A 20,684-nucleotide genomic window follows, 5' to 3' on the forward strand; every position below is an offset into this window, starting at 1 on the left:
ATTTGACAAATCTTGATAAATTAAATTTTCATTTCTGATAACCACAATCACTTTTAAAATAGCATGGCTCTCCAAAAAAAAAAATAGCATGGCTGTAACTTTTACATTGAGCCATACTATGATATAACATTGTTATACTCTTTCCAAATTTAATGTATCATATCTACAGAATTCTAATCTACTTATTATTATTCTCCCCATGCCGGGAGGGAGAAGAAATCAAGAAAAGGTTTAACTCTGGTATGTAAAGACATGACATACTATTCTTATGCAGTTGTTTAGATTTTTGCTGCTTTTATTTATTTATTTATTGTTTGTTTGTTTGTTTTGGTATTGAGATACAGAACTCAATGCACACAAGAAAATCCATGTTTGAGTTGAACAAATATGTGGTCCGTTCTTATGCTCTCACCACTTATTCATCAGTCATGTAAATATTCATTTAACTGTAAAGAAATATTTAAAGGAAAAAAGATATGCTGGGAAAATATCGGTTCTGAGAAGAAATATAATTTTATCCCTTGCCTTGCCTCAAGCTTGAGCACTGTAGCAAGCATGCAATCTGCTTGTCTCAGGAACTAGCTATGCTATGCTCTGTCCCAGATCTCATCCCACAGTCTAAAAAGGTAGGCAGGGACCAGATTATAAAAAATTTGGAGGCCATGATATAGGGTGTCTAGTCTTTATTTTAGATCAGTGAGAAACATTTATGTTTCCCACTGATCTGAAGCTAGGCAGAAATTTAGAGTTATTCCAAATGAGAATTTACTTAAATGTTCTAGTTGCAGCAGCATCCAGATAAGGAAAAAATATGCCTAACTTTGGACAGATTCACAAATGCTTTGTGACAAAAACATCTTGTTTGAGAGCCAGTTCTGGCACACATAGTTAGTCACATGCAGAATGGCCATATATACCCACTCCAGTGTCTCTGAACAGCTCTTATCTCAGAAGTGGCCCACATCCTCCCCTTATTTAGTAACTGATGCATAAAGGTTTCCTTAACACATACGGAGCTGTATACATTCAAGATGCACAAAGTTTTTCTGACATATGATTAGGAAGTTATCTCTCATCTTAGAACTAGTTTTCAATTGCCCCACCCTACCCTGTTCTTTTACTTCTTAGGTGGTGCTCAAGGGCACAGGACAAAAAGTTCTAGGGAGAGAACTCAGGGTCTCACACACACTTGACATATGTTCTACTATTCCATCTATCTCCCTGGTCCCTGTAGGTTCTTTGTGCTTCCTGCTTTTGTTATTATAGATTTTTAATTCCGTGTTATCTCTTTGGTTAATTTGTTTTGTTAGTTTAGTCATTAATTTAGGTTTATAATACACATATTTAACTTGTTATGGTATAACTTCAGTTGATATAATATAACTTCACAGAGTATAAGAATCTCCCAACAGAGTACTTTTGTATCTCTCCCCTCCTGGATTTTATCTTCTGCAGTTTGTTTTTTAAACAATGTAAAACATATACAAGATAATTTGCCATTATAATGTTCTTAGGATTCACACTGTTGAGCAGCCATCACCACCCTGCATCTCCATTGCCTTCACAGACTCCCCAACAGGACCTCCATACTCACTAATAACAGCCACACCCCAAGTCCCTGAGAACAGCTACATTGTATTCTTTCTTTGAATTTAAGATGAAGCACTTTAAGTATCTCAAATAAGTAGAATCAAGAAATAATGATCATTTTGTGTCGAGCTTAATTCACTTAGCATAATGTCTCCGGGCTTATCCAAGTTGGAACATCTATGAGAACTTCATTACTTTATAAGGCAGAATCTTGTATATATAGTATGTATCTATCACATTTGGTTTTCTAGTCACCTGTGAATAGACATCTGAGCTATTTCCATCTGTGAAAATTATGAATAATGCTGCTCTTCCTTTCCTGGACTTTTATCATACATTATGCATGTGTTATAATATGTATATGCAAATAATAGCATCCACAGAAGAGTGTTTATTCTTTTTCTCAGCAATTCTCTTTTAAAAATACATAAACAGAAAGACATTATGCACTCATTCACGTTGTTATTCCCAGTGCTTTCTATTCCCTTGTGCAAATCTCTAGCTATGTTTATTTTTCTATCTAAAAGTATCATATTCTTCTTTTGCCTGAAGACTTCCTTTTTATTTTTTTTCTTTTTGGGTCATACCCAGCGGTGCTCAGGGGTTTCTCCTGGCTCTGCACTCAGGAATTATTCCTGGCGGTGTTTGGGGAACCATATGGGATGCTGGGAATCAAACCCCGGTCAGCCGCATGCAAGGCAAATGCCCTACCTGCTGTGCTATCACTCCAGACCCTGAAGATTTCCTTTTTGTTTGCAGTGTAGCTGTGCAGATAATAAAATATTCCAGCTGTTTGTCTGAATATCTAAGTCATTACTTTGAAAGACATTTTTATAGAATATAGAATTCTAGGTCAAAAGATGAAGGTACTGAAAGAAAAAAAGGATGCTGCTCCAGGATCTTTTCACTTACAACAAGATCTTTGCTCTCATGTTTATCTTTGTTTCTTTGTACATAACATGCCTTTATTCTTCTGGTTGCTTTTAATATTTGTTTTGTACTATTTATATTGAGAAAAATTGATTGTGATGGCACTTGTACAGTTTTTCCTCAATTTATTGTAAGTGGCACTCATTGTAAGTTTTTATGTGAATGAGTGTGTGAATGTCTGTGTGTATCTGTGTGTATGTGTATGAGCATGTATAGTGTGTATCTCTGTAAGTGCATGTATGTTAATATGTGTGTGAGTCTGTGTGTCCATATGAATGTGTGGAAGTATGTCTGTGTATGTGTCTATATGTGGATTGTGTGTGTCTATATGTGGATGGGTATGTTCACACTGAAACAAAGGGACAATGATATAACACTGCTGGTTCACAAAGGAAGGAATAAAACAGCTTAAAGCTTTTATTGGTGCAAATGCTCTCCTTTATTATCCAGATCAAGTTGGCATAACAAAACACCACAGAGAGAAGGACTTCAAAAACTTAAATTCACTGTCACAGTGAAGGGCTAGACAGCTCAGGTAGGGCCAGGCAGCTAGAGTCTGGCACTGCATTTTGTCCTTGCCTGTGTACCACCCTCTCCTTCAGTCCTCGCTGTGTGTGTCCCCAACGTCCCTGTGTCCTTTCCTGTTTCCTCATGAGGATTGTCTTCTGTGCTCTCAGTGTGACCTCCTTTTCTTACAAGACACCAGTCCTCACAATGAGGGCCCGGTCCTACCCATCACATTAACTCCTCCCAGGAGCTTTCTGCAAATTAACATCACATATTTGTTTCCTGGAGTCCAGATGCCCATGCTCTTTTACTCTCAAGTGGACAGTGGATTGTCTGGGCTCTTTCCTTTAAGCAGGTGTTGAGTGCAGTGTCATTCCCAGGCCTGATGTTTCCCCTCCTCAGGAATCTAAGTTTCTACTCCTGGCAAAGGAACCACACCACTGGGTCCTGGCCCTGGGTCAGGATAGCCAGGTACAGGAGAAAGTCATTGCTACCAAGTCTTTATCAGGTTACACAAGGCAATCACATTCTCTTCCCTATTTCTCTCCTTTGTAGCCCAGTCCCCAGCCAGCCCAGCCTCCTGGCTTCTCTTTCACATCAGGGCCTCTATAGTACAGGCAGGAGACCACAGGAAATACTGTCCACAGAGACTCCCAAACTCATCTGGGAACATATCCAAACCCTCTATCCTGGTCACATCCCAAAGGATAATATCAAAATGTTTCCTGAGGAGGCCAGACACTGGTGTATTTTGGAATGACTAGGCTTCCAATCCTGGCTTTCTTACTTATATATCTGGGGGTAGGTGGCTCCCAAGTGGTGCTCAGGCAACCCAGGGGCTACTCCCAACAATGCCCAGTGAACCAAGTCAAGTATTCAATACAAGGACCTGATAACAAGGTGCTACTTAGGCTCTGTAGTGGCAGGATAATCTGGGGCTTCCACAGCCACAACCTGCAGCAGGTGGCCTCCAAACTGCTCCTGGTGATAGTCTGGCCCTTGTAGTGCCAGAGATCATTCTGGGAATGGCTACACACAACACATATGCCTTGAACCCTGACCCATCTCTCTACCCCTTCATTATTTTTAGCTGGATGTCCTTGAGCATGTTACCTTGCCTGAGCAGAGCTCGTTTTAGAAGAGTATGGGAACCGGTAAGTGAGTTAGTTAAAGGTTATGAAAAGCCAAGCAAGGTACCTAACAAGGAAGGTATGTGTTCATCACTATTGTTACCAGGGGAACCTATCGAAGTCCCCCTTCAGAGAAAAGTTCTTTACTAACTCGAGAGTTAAAGCAAAAGAATCAGTATACTAACTCCCTAATCTGAAAAGAGGAGTGAGTAAATGTAAATTAAGTACAAGGCATATTTTATTTTACTCAATCTCTACCATAATCCCTTGGTACTGCTATTACTATCATCTTTTTTACAGAAGAATAAACCAAGGCTTAAATAGATTAACTCAGCAGTGGAGTTGGGAATTAAAACTAGGTCTTTTTCGTTCCAAATGCAGGCTCCTCTGAATCATCTCAGCTAGACACCAACCCTTGAACAGCTATGTATGCCTTTGCATTGTTCAATTTTCACAAAACTCCTGCCAAGTCAGTTCAGCCAGACTTCCCCCACCCTGGATATTAGATCATATTCCCCAATCCTTCTCTCCTCCCCGCCCAGAACCTCTCACCCAGGTGGTGTCTGATCATCTTGGCCTGTTTTCAGCAAAAAATCCTGTTAGGTCGGTTTAACCAGTATCCACTACCACCACCCCAACTCCAGTCACCCACCTTGCTTTCTCGGTGATTTTCTATCCACAACCTCTCATCTTTTTCCTTACCTTGTGGTTCTGTTTTTCCTTTCATTATGTACATGTCCACATGTCCACACATACACACGCAAATACACATAGGCACGCACACATATTTTTACACATACACACACAAATACACACACTCACATAAACCCCGCACTCCCACACACTCTTACAACTCTGCATGGTTTCCCCAGGAGCTCTTCACAGCTGGCAATGATACCCTTCTTGGTCAAAAACATAGAAATAATGCCCAATGGTGAGAGGGCATCAGTGCTCACAAGACTCACCACAGTCTTCTAAGGACATGTTGGACTCAGGAGACTCAGACACCAGCCTCTGAACCTGAGCCAGTGTGCTGCAGGCTTCTTCCATCTCCCTCCAAATGAGAAACACATCCTCTCTGACCCCAGCTCCTGTGAAGGGAAAAGCAGGGTGAGCAGCTGCTGTGCAGGCCTGAGGCCACTCAGAAGTCGAGCTGACCTGGCATATCCATACTGCCACATCCTTGGAACATTTTTTGCTGTGTTGCTATCTTTTGTTTTGTGGGAGCACACCTGACAGTGCTCAGGAGCTATTCCGAGCTCTGTGCTCAGTGGTTACTCCTGGCAGTATAAGGGATCACACAGATCCCAGGATCTGGGAACTCCCACATGTCAAGCATGTGCTTCAGCCTGGTAGAACATTTCTAAATATGATACTCCATTTTCCCCACTAATTTCTTTCTAGGAAGTGGGAGCGAAATCCCTAAGAAAGTGCTGTCGTCTCCAAAAATCATGTGTCAATTTTAGGATGTGATTAATCCTTGTGAGTAAATATTTGGAACATTCCAAATATATAAGCCCTTCACAAGTCTTTGGTTCCCTTCAATATAACAAGTTCAGTATTGAGTTTCCTTTCCTGGAACTCTGCTGTTCCAGTTAAGAGTTAGGTTTGGATATATGACAATTTGAAACAATGACATATACCACAATTAATGCATGTCACCTTCAAAACCAACTATTAATAAAAGTCTGTTTCAAGAGGTGAAACAGACATCTTCCCTCACAAAAAGCAGGTTCAAACAGATCAGCAGTTTCAGATGCTGGGGGTTTGAAGGAACAGAAGCAGGAGTGAAAGGGCAGTGACTGCAAATACACAATATAAGGGGATTCTGTGGGGGAATATTCATAGGATCAATGTCAAGATCCTGGTTATGATATTGTCTATAATTCTGTAAGTTTGATACAACAAGTGGAAACTGGGTAAGGGTGCATATGAGTATTTCTGATTACTTGTATTTCTTCTTATAACTTCATGTGAATCTACAATGATTTCCACATGCATCTCAGCCACAGCCTATTCTGCATGCAAAGCTCCTCCTTCACGTGATTTCAAGAGCAATCATAATTGAGAGGTGTGACTCATCTATTTTGGTTTTTTTTTGGGGGGGTTGTTTTTGTTTGGAAGCCATACTGAGTAGCGTTCAGGACTTACTCGTGAACTGAGTGCTAAGGAATCACTCCTGGTGGGCTTGAGAGACCATGTGGGATGGTGGGGGTCAAACCCAGGCTGGGCAAATGCAAGTCAAATGCCCTACCCTTGAACTATTACTCCAGCCAGCCACTCATTTACTTTCAGTGGTGTCTTTGGGCCCAGCTATTAACTTGACTCTTAAAGTCCCTTCTTCAAGATTGCTTCTAAAACAGTTGCACACATAATAATTTGGCAGAGGGGCTGGAGCGATGGCACAGCGGGTAGGATATATGCCTTGCACGCTGCTGACATGGATTAAATTTCCAGCATTCTATATGGTCCCCCAAGCACTGTCAGGAGTAATTACTGAGTGCAAAGTCAGGAGTAACCCCTGTGCATCTCAGGGTGACCCAAAACGGAAAAAAAGAATTTGGCAGAGATATTAAGTTTTAAATTTTTTAATTTTTAAAACTATTATAAACTAGTTTTTAAACTATTGGGCTGGAGCAATAGCACAGCGGTAGGGAATTTGCCTTGCACGCAGCCAACATGGCCGACCCGAGTTCGATTTCTCGGCTCCTCTCGGAGAGCCCGGCAAGCTACCGAGAGTATCTCACCCGCACGGCAGAGCCTGGCAAGCTACCCGTGACGTATTCGATATGACAAACACAGTAACAACAAAATCTCCAATGGAGACGTTACTGGGCCTGCTCGAGCAAATCGATGATCAACGGGAGGGCCTTTTAAACTATTAAAACTCTAGTTCTTTTTCTTTTTTCTTTTTTATTGAATCACCATGACCTACAGTTACAAAACTTTCATGTTTTACTTTCAGTCATACAATTATCAAACACCCATCCCTCCACCAGTATACATTTTCCTCCTCCAATGTCCCCAGTATCCCTCCCCCCTGCACCCTGCATCTATGGCAGACAATTGCCCCTTACTCTCTCTCTACTTATGAATATTATGGTTTGCAATACAGATTACAGATAATGAGAGGCCATCATGTTTGGTCTTGAGTCACTTTCAGCAAAAATCTACCATCCCGAGTGATCCCTTCAACCATCATTGACTTAGTGATCCCTTCTCTATTCCAGCTGCCTTCTCCCCCAGCTCATAAGGCAGGCTTCCAACCATGGTGTAATCTTCCTGATCTTTGTCTCCAATGTCCTTGAGTGTTAGTCTCATAATATGGTATTTTATATTCCACAAATGAGTGCAGTCATTCTGTCTATCCCTCTCTTTCTGACTTATTTCACTCAGCATGATACTCTCCATGACCATCCACTTATAAGCAAATTTCATGACTTCATCTTTCCTAACAGCTGCATAGTATTGCACTATGTAGATGTACCAAAGTTTCTTTAGCCAGTCATCTGTTTTCAGGCACTCAGGTTGTTTCCAGATTCTGGCTATTTGAACAATGCTGCAATAAACATACAGGTGCAGATGTCATTTCTACTTTGCTTTTTTGCACCCTTGGGATATATTCCCAGAAGTGGTATTGCTGGGTCAAATGGGAGCTCAATTTCTAGTTTTTTGAGAAATATCCCTCTTGTTTTCCAAAAAGGCTGAACCAGTCGGCATTCCCACCAACAATGAAGGAGAGTCTCTTTCTCTCCACATCCATGCCAATACAGAGTTGCTTTTGGATGTGTATTAGGATTTTTGCTGTGAGATGATATCTCATCATTGTTTTGATCTGCATCTCCCTGATGATTAGTGATGAAGAGCATTATTTCATGTGTCTTTTGACTGTTTGAATTTCTTCTTTGAGAAAGTTTCTATTCATTTCATCATCCTATTTTCTGGTGGGATTAGTTGTTTTCTTCTTGTAGAGTTAAATCACTTCCTTGTAATCCTTGATACTAACCCCTCATCAGGAGAGTATTGGGTGAACATCCTTTCCCATTCCGTAGGGTGTCTATATATACTGGTCGATATTTCTTTTGAAGTGCAGAAGCTTCTTAGTTTAAGATAGTCCCATTTGTTTATCTCTGCTTCCACTTGCTTGGTCAGTGGCGTTTCATCTTTGAAGATACCTTTAGCTTTAATGTTGTGGAGGGTTTTGCCAATCTTGTCTTCAATGTACCTTATGTATTCTGGTTTGATGTTGAGATCTTTAATCCATCTTGATCTGACTTTTGTGCATGATGTTAGGTAGAAGTCTGAGCCCATTTTTTGGCATGTAGCTGTCCTGTTGTGCCAGCACCATTTTTTAAACAGGCTTTGCTTGCTCCACTTTATATTTATTGTTCCCTTACCAAAGATCAGATGATAATATATTTGAGAGTATGTGTAAGGATATTCAACCCTATTCCACTGGTCTGCAGATCTGCCTTTGTTATCAACAAAATAACATGTTGTTTTAATTATTACCACTTTGTAGTACAGTTTGAAGTTGGGGAAGGTGATACCTCCCATCTCCCCCACACACCCCAAGAATTGCTTTATTTTTTTTTCATTTGATTTAATCTTGCAAAAATAATTATTGTTTTTATTATGTTCATTGTGATATCTATTTTTTTTCTTTTTTTTATTAGTGAAAAACCATGAGGTACAGTTATAGGCTTACAAATTTTGTGCTTGGGTTTCAGTTATACAATGATCAAATGCCCATCCCTCCACCAGTGCCCGTCATCCATCCCCACGGGTCCCAGCATCCCCCCCCCAACCCTCATCCCCCACCCGGTCCCATCCTGCCTCTGTGGCAGGGTATTCCCCCTTGTTCTCTCTCTCTTCTTTTGGGTACTGTGTTTTGCAAGAGAGGCTTTGAGTGGCAATCATGTTTGGTCTATCGACTACTTTTAGCATGCTTCTCCCACCCTGGGAGGGCCCTCACAACACCCTTCATTTGGTACTCTCTTCTCTATCTGAGCTTCCTTTTCACCTAGAGCCTGTGGCTGGCCTTCCATTCATGGAGCAAAATTCCTGGTACTAATCTCAGCCATTCCTGGGTGTTAATCTCCCTTTTTGTTGCTTTATGTTCCCCAGATGAATGCAATCTTTTTATGTCTATTCCTCTCTTTCTGACTCATTTCGCTTAACATGATACTTTCCATGTAGTACCACTTGTATGTAAATTTCATAACTTCATCTTTTCTAACAGCTACATAGTACTCCATTGTGTAGATGTACCAAAGTTTCTTTAACCAGTCATCTGTTCTCGGGCACTCAGGTTTTTTCCAGATTCTGGCTATTGTAAAGAGTGCTGCAATGAACAAACAATTGCAGATGTCACTTCAACTATACCTTTTTGCCTCTCTGGGATATATTCCCAGGAGTGCTATAGCTGGGTCAAATGGCAGATCAAATTCTAATTTTTTGAGAGTCGTCCATACTGTTTTCCAAAAGGGTTGGACCAGCCGGCATTCCCACCAGCAGTGAAGGAGGGTTCTTTTATCGCCACATCCGCGCCAGCACAGGTTGCTTTTGTTCTTGTGGATGTGGGCCAGTCTCTGTGGTGTGAAATGATATCTCATTGTGGTTTTGATCTGCATCTCTCTGATGATTAGTGATGTAGAGCATTTTCTCATGTGCCTTTTTGCCATTCGAATTTCTTCTTTGCGAAAGTTTCTGTTCATTTCCTCACCCCATTTTTTGATGGGGTTGGGTGATTTCTTCTTGTGGAGTTTAACCAGTACCTTGTATATCCTTGATATCAACCCCTTGTTGGATGTGTACTTGGTGAATATCCTTTCCCATTCTGTAGGCTGTCTTTGTATTTTGGTCAATGTTTCTTTTGAGGTGCAGAAGCTTCTTAGTTTAAGATAGTCCCATTTGTCTATCTCTGTTTTCACTTGCTCGGCCAGTGGCATGACATCTTTGAAGATACCATTAGCTTCAATATATGGAGAGTTTTGCCGACTTTGTCTTCAATAAACATTATGGATTCTGGTCTGATGTTGAGGTCATAAATCCATTTTGATCTTACTTTTGTGCATGGTGTTAGGCAGAGATCTGAGCCCACTTTTTTGCATGTAGCCGTCCAATTTTGCCAGCACAGTTTATTGAAGAGGCTTTCCCTGCTCCATTTCACTTTTCTTGCCCCCTTATCAAAAATTAGATGATTATATGTTTGGGAGAAAATGTCAGTATATTCAACTCTGTTCCATTGGTCTGCAGCTCTGCTTTTGTTCCAGTACCATGCTGTTTTAATTATTACTGCCTTGTAGTAGAGTTTGAAGTTAGGGAGGTTGATTCCTCCCATTTTCTTTTTCCCAAGAATTGCTTTAGCTATTCGTGGGGGCTTATTGTTCCATACAAATTTCAGGAGTGTTTGCTCCATTTCTTTGAAGAAGTCATGGATATCCTTATAGGGATTGCATTGAATTTGTACAGTGCTTTGGGAAGTATTGCCATTTTGATGATGTTGATTCTCCCCATCCATTAACAGGGGATATTTTCCCATTTCCTCGTGTCCTCTTTTATTTCCTGAAGTAGCGTTTTGTAGTTTTCTTTGTACAGGTCCTTTACTTCCTTAGTTAAGCTGATTCCTAGATACTTGATTTCCCAAGAGTTGCTTTAGCTATTTGTGGGATCTTGTTGTTCCATATGAATTTCAGAACTGTTGGTCTAATTTCTTTGAAGAATATCATGGGTATCCTTATAGGAATTTCATTGAATCTGTATAATACTCGAGCGGGCCCAGTAACGTCTCCATTAGAGACTTTGTTGTTACTGTGTCTGGCATATCGAATACTCTCGGTAGCTTGCCGGGCTCTCCGAGAGGGGTGGAGGAATCGAACTCGGGTCGGCCATGTTGGCTGCTTGTAAGGCGAACGCCCTACCCACTGTGCTATCGCTCCAGCCACAGCGGGTAGGGCGTTCGCCTTACAAGCGGCCAACATGGCCGACCCGAGTTTGATTCCTCCGCCCCTCTCGGAGAGCCCGGCAAGCTACCGAGAGTATTCGATATGCCAGACACAGTAACAACAAAGTCTCCAATGGAGACGTTACTGGGCCCGCTCGAGCAAATCGACGATCAACGGGAGGGCCTTTACCTTTACCTTTACCTGTATAATGCAATAGGGAGTATTGCCATTTTGACAATGTTAATTCTCCCAATCTATGAGCAGGGGATGTTTTCCCATTTCCTTGTGTGCTCTTTTATTTCTTGAAGTAGTGTTTTGTAGTTTTCTTTGTACAGGTCCTTTACCTCCTTAGTTGAACTGATTCCGAGGTTGATATTCTGAGTCATGATTATGAACAGGATTTTTTTCCATCTCACTTTATTCTCATTGTTTGCATATAGGAAAGCCCCATGGCTTTTTGGGTATTGATTTTATAGCCTGCGACTTTACTATACAAGTCTATTGTTTCTAGGAACTTCTTGGTAGAGGCTTTCGGGTTCTCCAAGTATAGTATCATGTCATCTGCAAGTAGTGATAGCTTGACTTCTTCCTTTCCTATCTGGATGCCCACATCTTTTTATTGCCTTACTGCTATGTCAAGTACTTCCAGTACTATATTGAATAGAAGTGGTGAGAGTGGGTATCCTAGTCTTGTCCCTGATCTTTTATAGGGAAGACTTTTATTTTTTTCCCCATTGAGAATGATGTTTGCCATGGGCTTGTGGTAGATGGCTTTGACTATATTGAGAAAAGTTCCTTCAATTCCCTTTGCTTATGAAAATTTTCATCATGAATGTGTGCTGGATCTTGTCAAATGCTTTCTCTGCATCTATTGATATGCTCATATGGTTTTATCTTTTATTCATATGATGTATTATGTTTATTGACTTGCAAATGTTAAACCATTCTTGCATCCCTGGGGTGAATCCCACTTGGTAATGGTGTATGATCTTTTTGCTGAATTGCTGGATTCTATTTGCTAATATTTTGTTGAGGACATTTTCATCCATGTTCATCAGGGAAATCAGCCCGTAATTTTCTTCATTTTTTTGTGGTATCTCTGTCTGGTTTTGGTATTAGGGTGATATGTGCTTTATAGGTACTGGTTGGGAGTGTTTCTGGTACTTTGATTTCCTGGAAAAGTTGAAAAAACTGGAAATAGGACCTCTTCAGATGTTTGGAAGAATTCCTGGGCTTTTGCCAAAACTCTAGTCTTAAAAACTATATTCCAAGAAAAAGTTTAGGACACAAGCCTATCAAAAAGATAAATCTTCTGGGAGTATGGTGCCACCAACAGGTTAACCTATACCTGCGGGGCGGGTGCATCAGCATTCTTAAGGTGCCTTCAGGCTTCCTGATACCCGCAAATTGCTGCTGTGACTTTGGCCAGACCCCAACAACTTGGGACCAAGTTTACCAAGAAATTAAAAGCCACACCCACAAACAACCTCCAGCTCAAGGTATATGAGCTCATTTATTGGCCTTATCTCAGAAACCCATAGATAAATCTCGAAAGAGATCAAAAGCCACAGAAAAGTTCAGACCCATGCGTGGCTGAACAGATTGGGGTAAATCAGAGGGAGGTGGGTTGGCCTGGTGACCCACCCAAGCAGAGCCCCAGCAGCCACTTGCTTCCTCAATTCAAAATCGCAGCCATAACCCTGGCCTGACTCCATAGTCTCACGATGGACCTCACCAAGATATAATCTGCTGAAAATTCTGGTATGCGGGTTTTGTGACTGAAATCTCCAGGCTTTCTCAGATTTGGAATGGGCTACCTTCCCCCACTTCCCAGTACACATAGAAGCATTGGCAGTCACCCCCATGAACCAACTCCAGTGCCATCCTGTAAACTCTACTTCAGAGACTCCTAAATAAATCTCAAAAGAGATCAAAAGCTGCAGTTAATATCAGACCTGTGCATGGCTGAACAGACCAGGGCAAATTGGAGAGGGGTGGGTTGACATGTGCCTGTCCAAGCAGAGCCTCCAGCAGCCACTTGCTTCCAAAATCCAAAATAGCCACCATACCCCCAGCCTGACTCCACTGTGTCAGGATGGACCTCACCAAGATATAATCGCTGAAAACTTTTTAATGTGGATCTTAGAGCACCAAAAGCCCTGGTCCAGAGACACAGCAGCGAGTCCCTGAAGACACCACAGCACTGGAGATCTCTCTGGGCCCCATACCAAGCCAATTTCACTGGAGCACCCCAAATGGAGCAGGTGTGGTCTCCTCACCTGCTCCAGATTGAATCCCAGTGACCAAGAGCTTCCACAAGCAAGGTCCAGGTATGCAGTTTCCAGGGCTAAATCTCCAAGCCACATGGCAACAGAGAACCAGGGCTGTCCCTCTCTGGGTGTCTGTCCACCCAGCAAACTGGCTGTCAAGCCCACAATTAGCCTCCAGGTGCCATCTTAGTGCACCAACAGCCCTGGCCCAGAGACACAGCAGCAATTCCCCCGGACAACACCACAGCACCAGAAATCTCTCCAGGCCCCATACTGAGCCAATTTCACCAGGACACACCAGATGGAGCTGGTGCAGTCTCTCTGCCTACTCCAGATGGAATCTCGCTGACCAAAAGCTTCCACAGGCAAACCTCCCATGCCAGTTTGCGGGTTCCAGGACTAAATCTCCAGGCAACATGGCAACAGAGGACCTGGGCTGTCCCTCCCCAGGTTCCCGCCTGCCAGCAGACTGGATGTCAAGCCCACAATTTGCCTCCGGGTGCCATCTTAGTGCATCAACAGCCCTGGCCCAGAGACTCCCACTTGAATCCCAAAATGGATTCGTGCCATACAGAGATGTCTTTGGAATCTAACCATTTACAATCTAGAAATTTACTTTTACAATCGCAGTCGCGTGAGCTCTCATGATACAAAATGAGCAATGGAAAATAAATTATCTAGCGTCTGCCCTTGGCAGATAAGTTTGAATAGTAGTGGAAAAATTCAAGCAAAAAAATAATGCCCAACTGGTGGAGGGATGTGTATTCGATCATTGTATAACTGAAACCCAAGCACAAAAATTTGTAAGTCTACAACTTCACCTCATGGTGTTTCACTAACAAAGAAATTTTTAAATGCCCAAAATTAAAGAGAGAGTGTTAGGAAAATTGTCTGCCATAGAGGCAGGGTGAGGACTGTGGTGGGGGGAGAGAGGTACTGGGGACATTGGTGGTGAAAAATGTACACTGGTGGAAGGATGGGTGTTCCATCATTATATAGCTGAACCTCAAACATCAAAGCTTTTTAACTCTATCTCACGGTGATACAATAAAATAATAATAATAAAGTAATGTGGAATTCATGCCCAATTCAATCAGCTTAATAAATGGCTAAATAAATAGCTGTACTCCTACATTATTAAAAAAAAAAAAAGAAAAGATACATCTTCCCCGGTGGCATCACTTTTCCCAACTTCAAACTGTACTACAAAGCAGTAGTAATTAAAACAGCATGGTATTGGAATAAAGACAGACCCACAGACCAATGGAATACAGTTGAGAATCCTGATATAGGCTCAAAATAAATGATCATTTAATTTCTGATGAAGGAGCAAGTAATATTAAGTGAATCAAGGAAAGCCCCTTCAACAAGTGGTGCTGGGGAAACTGGGCAGCTACATCCAAAAAAAAAAAACAAAGAAAGTTAAGACCTCTTTCTAAAGCCATGCACAAAAGTCAGATCAAAATGGATTAAAGACCTTAATATCACTTAATACCATACCTTAATCCATAAATTTTCAAGAGGAAAATCATAGGTAGAATAATCGATGACATTAAAGCTAAAGGCTTCTTCATGGATAAAACACCACTGATCAAGCAAGTGGAAGAAAAAGTAACAAATGGGACTACATTAAGCTAAGAAGCTTTTGCGCCTCAAAAGAAATGGTGACCAAGATACAGACAGCCCACAAAATTGGAAAAATTATTTACCCAATACCCATATGATAAAGGGTTAATATCAAACATATACAAGGCACTGGTAGACCTTTACAAGAAAGAAAATACAAGCCCATCAATAAATGGCGAGAATAAATAAACAGAAACTTTCTCAAAAAAGAAATACAAATGGCCAAAAGTCACATGAAAAAATGCTCTACATCACCAATCATCAGGGAGATACGAATCAAAACAACAATGAGATATCACCTCACACTAAAGATACTGGTGTGCATCAAAAATAACCAGTTCTGGCATAAACATAAGATTGCAGATGTCATTTCTGCTATGTGTTTTTGGAACCCCAGCAATACCACTTCTGGGAATATAACCTGGGGGGGGGGTCCAAAACACACAGCAGAAATGACATCTTCAATTTTATGTTCATTGCAGCACTATTCAAAATAGCCAGAGACTGGAAACAACCCGCGTGCCCAAGAACAGATGACAGGAAAAAGAAACTATGGTACATCTACACAATGGAATATTATGTTCGCCGATTGCCTCGGGCAGGAACCAGTAACGTCTCCTTTGTCCTAGGCCTGAGATTTTAAAAAGTGCCATATTCAAGGCTCTTTCAGGGTTAGGTGAATGAGACCCATCATTGTTGCTGGTATTTGGCATATTGGGTACACCACGGGGAGTTTGCCAGGCTCTGCCATGTGAGCAGGTTACATTCGGTAGCCTGCCAGGTTGTCCAAAGTAAGAATGAGATAATAAGATGTCATGCCGCCGCAAATGCGGCCACACGTTTCCAGGAGCTGGAGTTTATAGTCTCTGTGTCTTGGCTGTTGATGGGATTACATGGCGCTGGGGGTCAGTTGGTGGGTGTGACACCCTACCTTCAAACTCTACTACTCTTCAAAGCAGTAATAACTTAAACAGCATGGTACTGGAACAAAGGCAGAGACTCATAGCAATGGAACAGAGTTGAATATATTGACATCTCCCCCAAAACATCTGATCATCTAATTTTTGATAAGGGAGCAAGAAATATAAAATGGTGCAAGGAAAGCCTATTTAACAAATTGTGCTGGCAAAACTGGACAGCTACGTGCAAAAACAATGGGCTCAGATCTCTGCCGAACACCATGTACAAAAGCAAAATCAAAATGGATTAAAGACCTCAACATCAGGCCGGAATCCATAAGGTACATTGAAGACAAAGTTGGCAAAACTCTCCATGATATTGAAGCTAATGGTATCTTCAAAGATGTCACACACTGGCCAAGCAAGTGAAAACAGAGATAGACAAATGGGACTATCTTAAACTAAGAAGCTTCTGCACCTCAAAAGAAACAGTGACCAAAATACAAAGACAGTCTACAGAATGGGAAAGGATATTTGCCCAATACACATCTGACAAGGGGTTGATATCAAGGATATACAAATTACTGGTTGAACTCAAGAAGAAAACATCCAACCTCATCAAAAATGGTGTGACAAAATGAACAGAACCTTTCTCAAAGAAGAAATCCGAATGACTAAAAGACACATGAGAAAATGCTCTACATCGTTAATCATCAGGGAGATGCAGATCAAAACAACAATGAGATATCATTTCACACCACAGAGACTGGCCCACATCCAAAAGAACAAAAGCAACCGGTGCTGGCACAGATGTGGTGAGAAAGGGACCCTCCTTCACTGCTGGTGGGAATGCCGACTGGTTCAGCCCATTTGGAAAATAGTATGGACAATTCTCAAAAAATTAGAAATGGAGCTCCTATTTGACCCAGCAATACCACTCCTGGGAATATATCCCAGAGAGGCAAAAAAGTATAGTCGAGTGACATCTGCACTTGGTTTGTTCATTGCAGCACTGTTTACAATAGCCAGAATCTGGAAAAAACCTGAGTGCCCGAGAATAGATGACTGGTTAAAGAAACTTTGGTACATCTACATAATGGAGTACTATGCAGCTGTTAGAAAAGATGAAGTCATGAAATTTACATACAAGTGGTACTACATGGAAAGTATCATGCTTAAGGGGAGTATGGTGCTGCCAGCAGGTCAATCTGTACCTGTGAGGCAAGTGCATCAGCAGCCTGATGGCACCTTCAGACTTCCAGATACCCCAAAATTGCTGCTGTGCCTTTGGTAAGACTCCAAAAACTTGGGGCAAAGTTTACCAAGAAAGTAAATGGCCAAAAGTTAGGTATGTGGGAAACACACCCACAAACCACCTCCGGCTCAGCTATATAATTGGAGGCATGGCCTCTCTTGGTTCCTGATTGAACTGCTTAGTGGCCATGATCTCAGAGACTCAGAAACAAATCTCAAAACCCAGCAGCTTTTGGCAGAAATGCGTCCTGTTCCTGCAGTAGGTTACTGGTGCTGGGCCAACCCAGGTGGGAATAGGTTTTGTGACTTGGCCTGTTTCCCCTGGCAGCCCAGTGGCTGCCATCCTCCAGAGGCCACTGGACAGTCAGGTTTGGGCCCGCAGTGATGAGATGCGCAGGGCCTCACGGATGGGGGTGGAGCCGGTCCTGTCCTCCCCACCCCAACGAGACCCCAAGTCATCGCCCACGAATGGCCTCTCTGGCTCCTGATCAAGCTGCTTAATGGCCATGATCCCAGAGACTCAGAAACAAATCTTGACACCCAGCAGCTTTTGGCAGAAATGCGTCCGGATCCCACAGTAGGTTACTGTCGCCAGGCCACTCCAGGGGGGAAAGGGTGTTTTCCCTCCGCCTGCTCCCCCTTGGCGGCTCGGTGGCCGTCATCCTCCAGAGGCCATTGGACAGTCAGGCTTGGGCCCGCAGTGACGAAACGTGTTGGGTCTCACGGGATGGGGGTGGAGCCGGTCCTGTCCTCCCCACCCCAAAGAGACCCCAAGTCATCACCTACGAACGGCCTTTCTGGCTCCTGATCAAGCTGCTTGATCCCAGAGACTCAGGAACAAATCTCAAAACCCAGTGGCTTTTGGCAGAAATCCTCCAGATTTAAGTGTTAAAATTTCGGAATTTCAAAATCGTGTGGCCACTACTGCAGCCCTGCGACATCATATGTTATTCATAACCAGCAATAGAAAACAAATTGTCTACATTTGCCTTTTCAGCAAATCTGAGTGTTGGAGTAAAATCTCAACTAGTAAGGTGGGTCTGCTGTCAAAATATTGAATGTGATCAAAGTTGAGAAAGACTAATGTGGAAATCATCTGCCCTACAGGTAGGGGGAGGGTGTGGGATGGGGTATACTGGGGTTGTTGGGGGTGGAGAATGGGCACTGATGAAGGTACGGGTGTTTCATTGTATGACCGAGACTTAGACCCGAAACCTTTGTAACTGCTCTCACAGTGATTCAATAAATAAAATTATTAAAAAAATGGGAAAAAAAAGTAAGGTGGAGTTCATGCACAATTCAATCAGCTAATCAGTGGCTGAATAAATAGCAGTACTCCTACATAAAAAAAAAAGAAAGTATCATGCTAAGCGAAAGAGAGAGTCAGAGAGGGACAGACATAGAAAGATTGCATTCATCTGGGGAACATAAAGTAACAAAATAGGAGACTAACACCCAAGAATAGTCGAGATAAGTACTAGGAGGTTTATTCCATGGCTTGGAGACCAGCCGCATATGCTAGGGGAAAAGACAGCTCAGATAGAGAAGGGAGCACCAAGTAAAGGGTGTTGGGAGGATCCTCCCAGGAAGAGAGATGCATGCTGAAAGTAGACTATAGACTGAACATTATTGCCACTCAATGCCTCTTTTGCCAATCATAGCACCCAAAAGGAGAGAGAGAACAAAAAGGAATGCCCTGCCACAGAGGCAGGGTGGGATATGGGGATGGGGGGTGGGAGGGATACTGGGATCAGTGGTGGTGGAAAATGGGCACTGGTGGAGGGAACGGGTACTCGATCATTGTATAACTGAATTCCAAGTACAAAAATTTGTCAGTCTACAACTGTACCTCATGGTGTTTCACTAATAAATTTTTTTTAATTTTAAATTAAAAATATATACCTTCCATACCCTAGAGATAGGAATAGAACTACCATATGACCCAGTAACATCACTTCTTTTTTAAAAAATTATTGAAAAACAGAGTATCCTATGTTACTTGTTACTTTATGTTCCCCAGATGAATGCAATCTTTCTATGTCTGTCCCTCTCTTTCTGACTCTCTCTTTCACTTAGCATGATACTTTCTTTTTTTTTTATGTAGGAGTACTGCGGGGGCAGAGTCTCCTGCCCCCACGCCTGGCTGTCCTTGCCGGGGCCCCTTGGAGGGGAGCGGGTTGAGTTTTCCTCCCCGCCCCGACCAGGGCTCCGGCAGCCGAAGACCTCCAGAACCAGCCACCACCATGCTGAGACCACTCTCCGCACACATGAGGGTACCGACAGAGGGACAAAGCCACATGGGTTCCGGGGCCGAGATCTCCAAGCCTACTCGGACTGGGGCTGAGCATCCTCCACCCAGATCCTCCAAATTCCAGTAGACGGGTGTCACACCCACCAACTGGCCCCCTGACGCCGTGTAATCCCATCAACGGCCAAGATTCAGAGACTATAAAACCCACCTCCCGGAAGCGCGCGGACATCTTGTCATCTCATTCCTACTTTAGACAAACTGGCAGGCTACCGAATGTAACCTGCCCACACGGCAGAGTCTGGCAAACTCCCCGTGGCGTACCCAAAATATGCCAAATACCAGTAACAATGAAGGGTCTCATTCTCCTAACTCTGGAAGAGCCTTGAATATGGCACTTGAAAAAAAAAATCTCAGGGCTAGGACGAAGAAACATTACTGGGGCCTGCTCGAGGCAATCGACGAATAACAGGATGGTTGTGATTGTGATTGTGATTGATTGAAAAACAGTGAAATACAATTACAAAGCTTTCATGACTGAGTTTCAGTCACACAATGGTCGAACACCCATCACACAACCAGTGTGTATTTTCCACCAATAATGTTCTAGAATCCCTCTCTCCATGCCCACCACATCCCACCTCCTCCCTCTGTGGTAGACACCTTCATTCTTAATTTTTGTTTTTGCTCTTTTGGGGTCATACCCAGCGATGCTCAGGGGTTTCTCCTGGCTCTACACTCAGGTATTACTCCTGAAAGTATTCAGGGGACCATATATGATTCTGGAATTGAACCTGGGTCAGCCGCGTGCAAGGCAAACCCCCTATCCACTGTGCTATTTCTCCAGCCCCTTTTTATTACTCTCTCTATACTTTTGGGCATTATGGTTTGCAATACAGATACTGAGAAGCCATCGTGTTTGGTTCTTCGTCTACTTTCAGCACACTCTCCCATCAAAGAAATGTCTCCAATCATTATTGACTTAGTGGTCCCTTCTCCATCCCAACTGCCTTCACTCCCAGCACATGAGGCAGGCTTCCAAATCATGGAGTGATACTCCTGACCTTATCTCTATTGTCCTTAGGTGTTAGTCTTATTATGTTACTTTTTTTATATTCCACTAATGAGTACAGTCATTCTATGTCTGACCCTCTCTTTCTGACTCATTTCACTCAGCATGATACTCTCACTGTCCATTCACTTATAAGCAAATTTCATCACTTCATCTTTTATAACAGCTGCATAGTATTCCATTGTGTAGATGTACCAAAGTTTCTTCAATC

At 42.5% G+C, this 20,684-nt stretch overlaps 1 protein-coding gene across 1 annotated transcript in view; it reads right to left on the reverse strand.

The window, feature by feature from the left end:
- VWA3B (von Willebrand factor A domain containing 3B) overlaps window positions 1–20,684 on the reverse strand; it is a 226,006-nt gene that overhangs the window by 145,816 nt on the left and 59,506 nt on the right. Inside the window, 1 exon segment of the mRNA XM_056129028.1 lies at window positions 5,123–5,248. Within this exon segment, the coding sequence (XP_055985003.1) occupies window positions 5,123–5,248 (126 nt within the window).

The sequence above is a fragment of the Sorex fumeus genome, unplaced genomic scaffold, assembly GCF_029834395.1.
Source record: "Sorex fumeus unplaced genomic scaffold, SorFum_2.1 ptg000006l, whole genome shotgun sequence".
Classification (NCBI taxonomy): Eukaryota; Metazoa; Chordata; class Mammalia; order Eulipotyphla; family Soricidae; genus Sorex; species Sorex fumeus.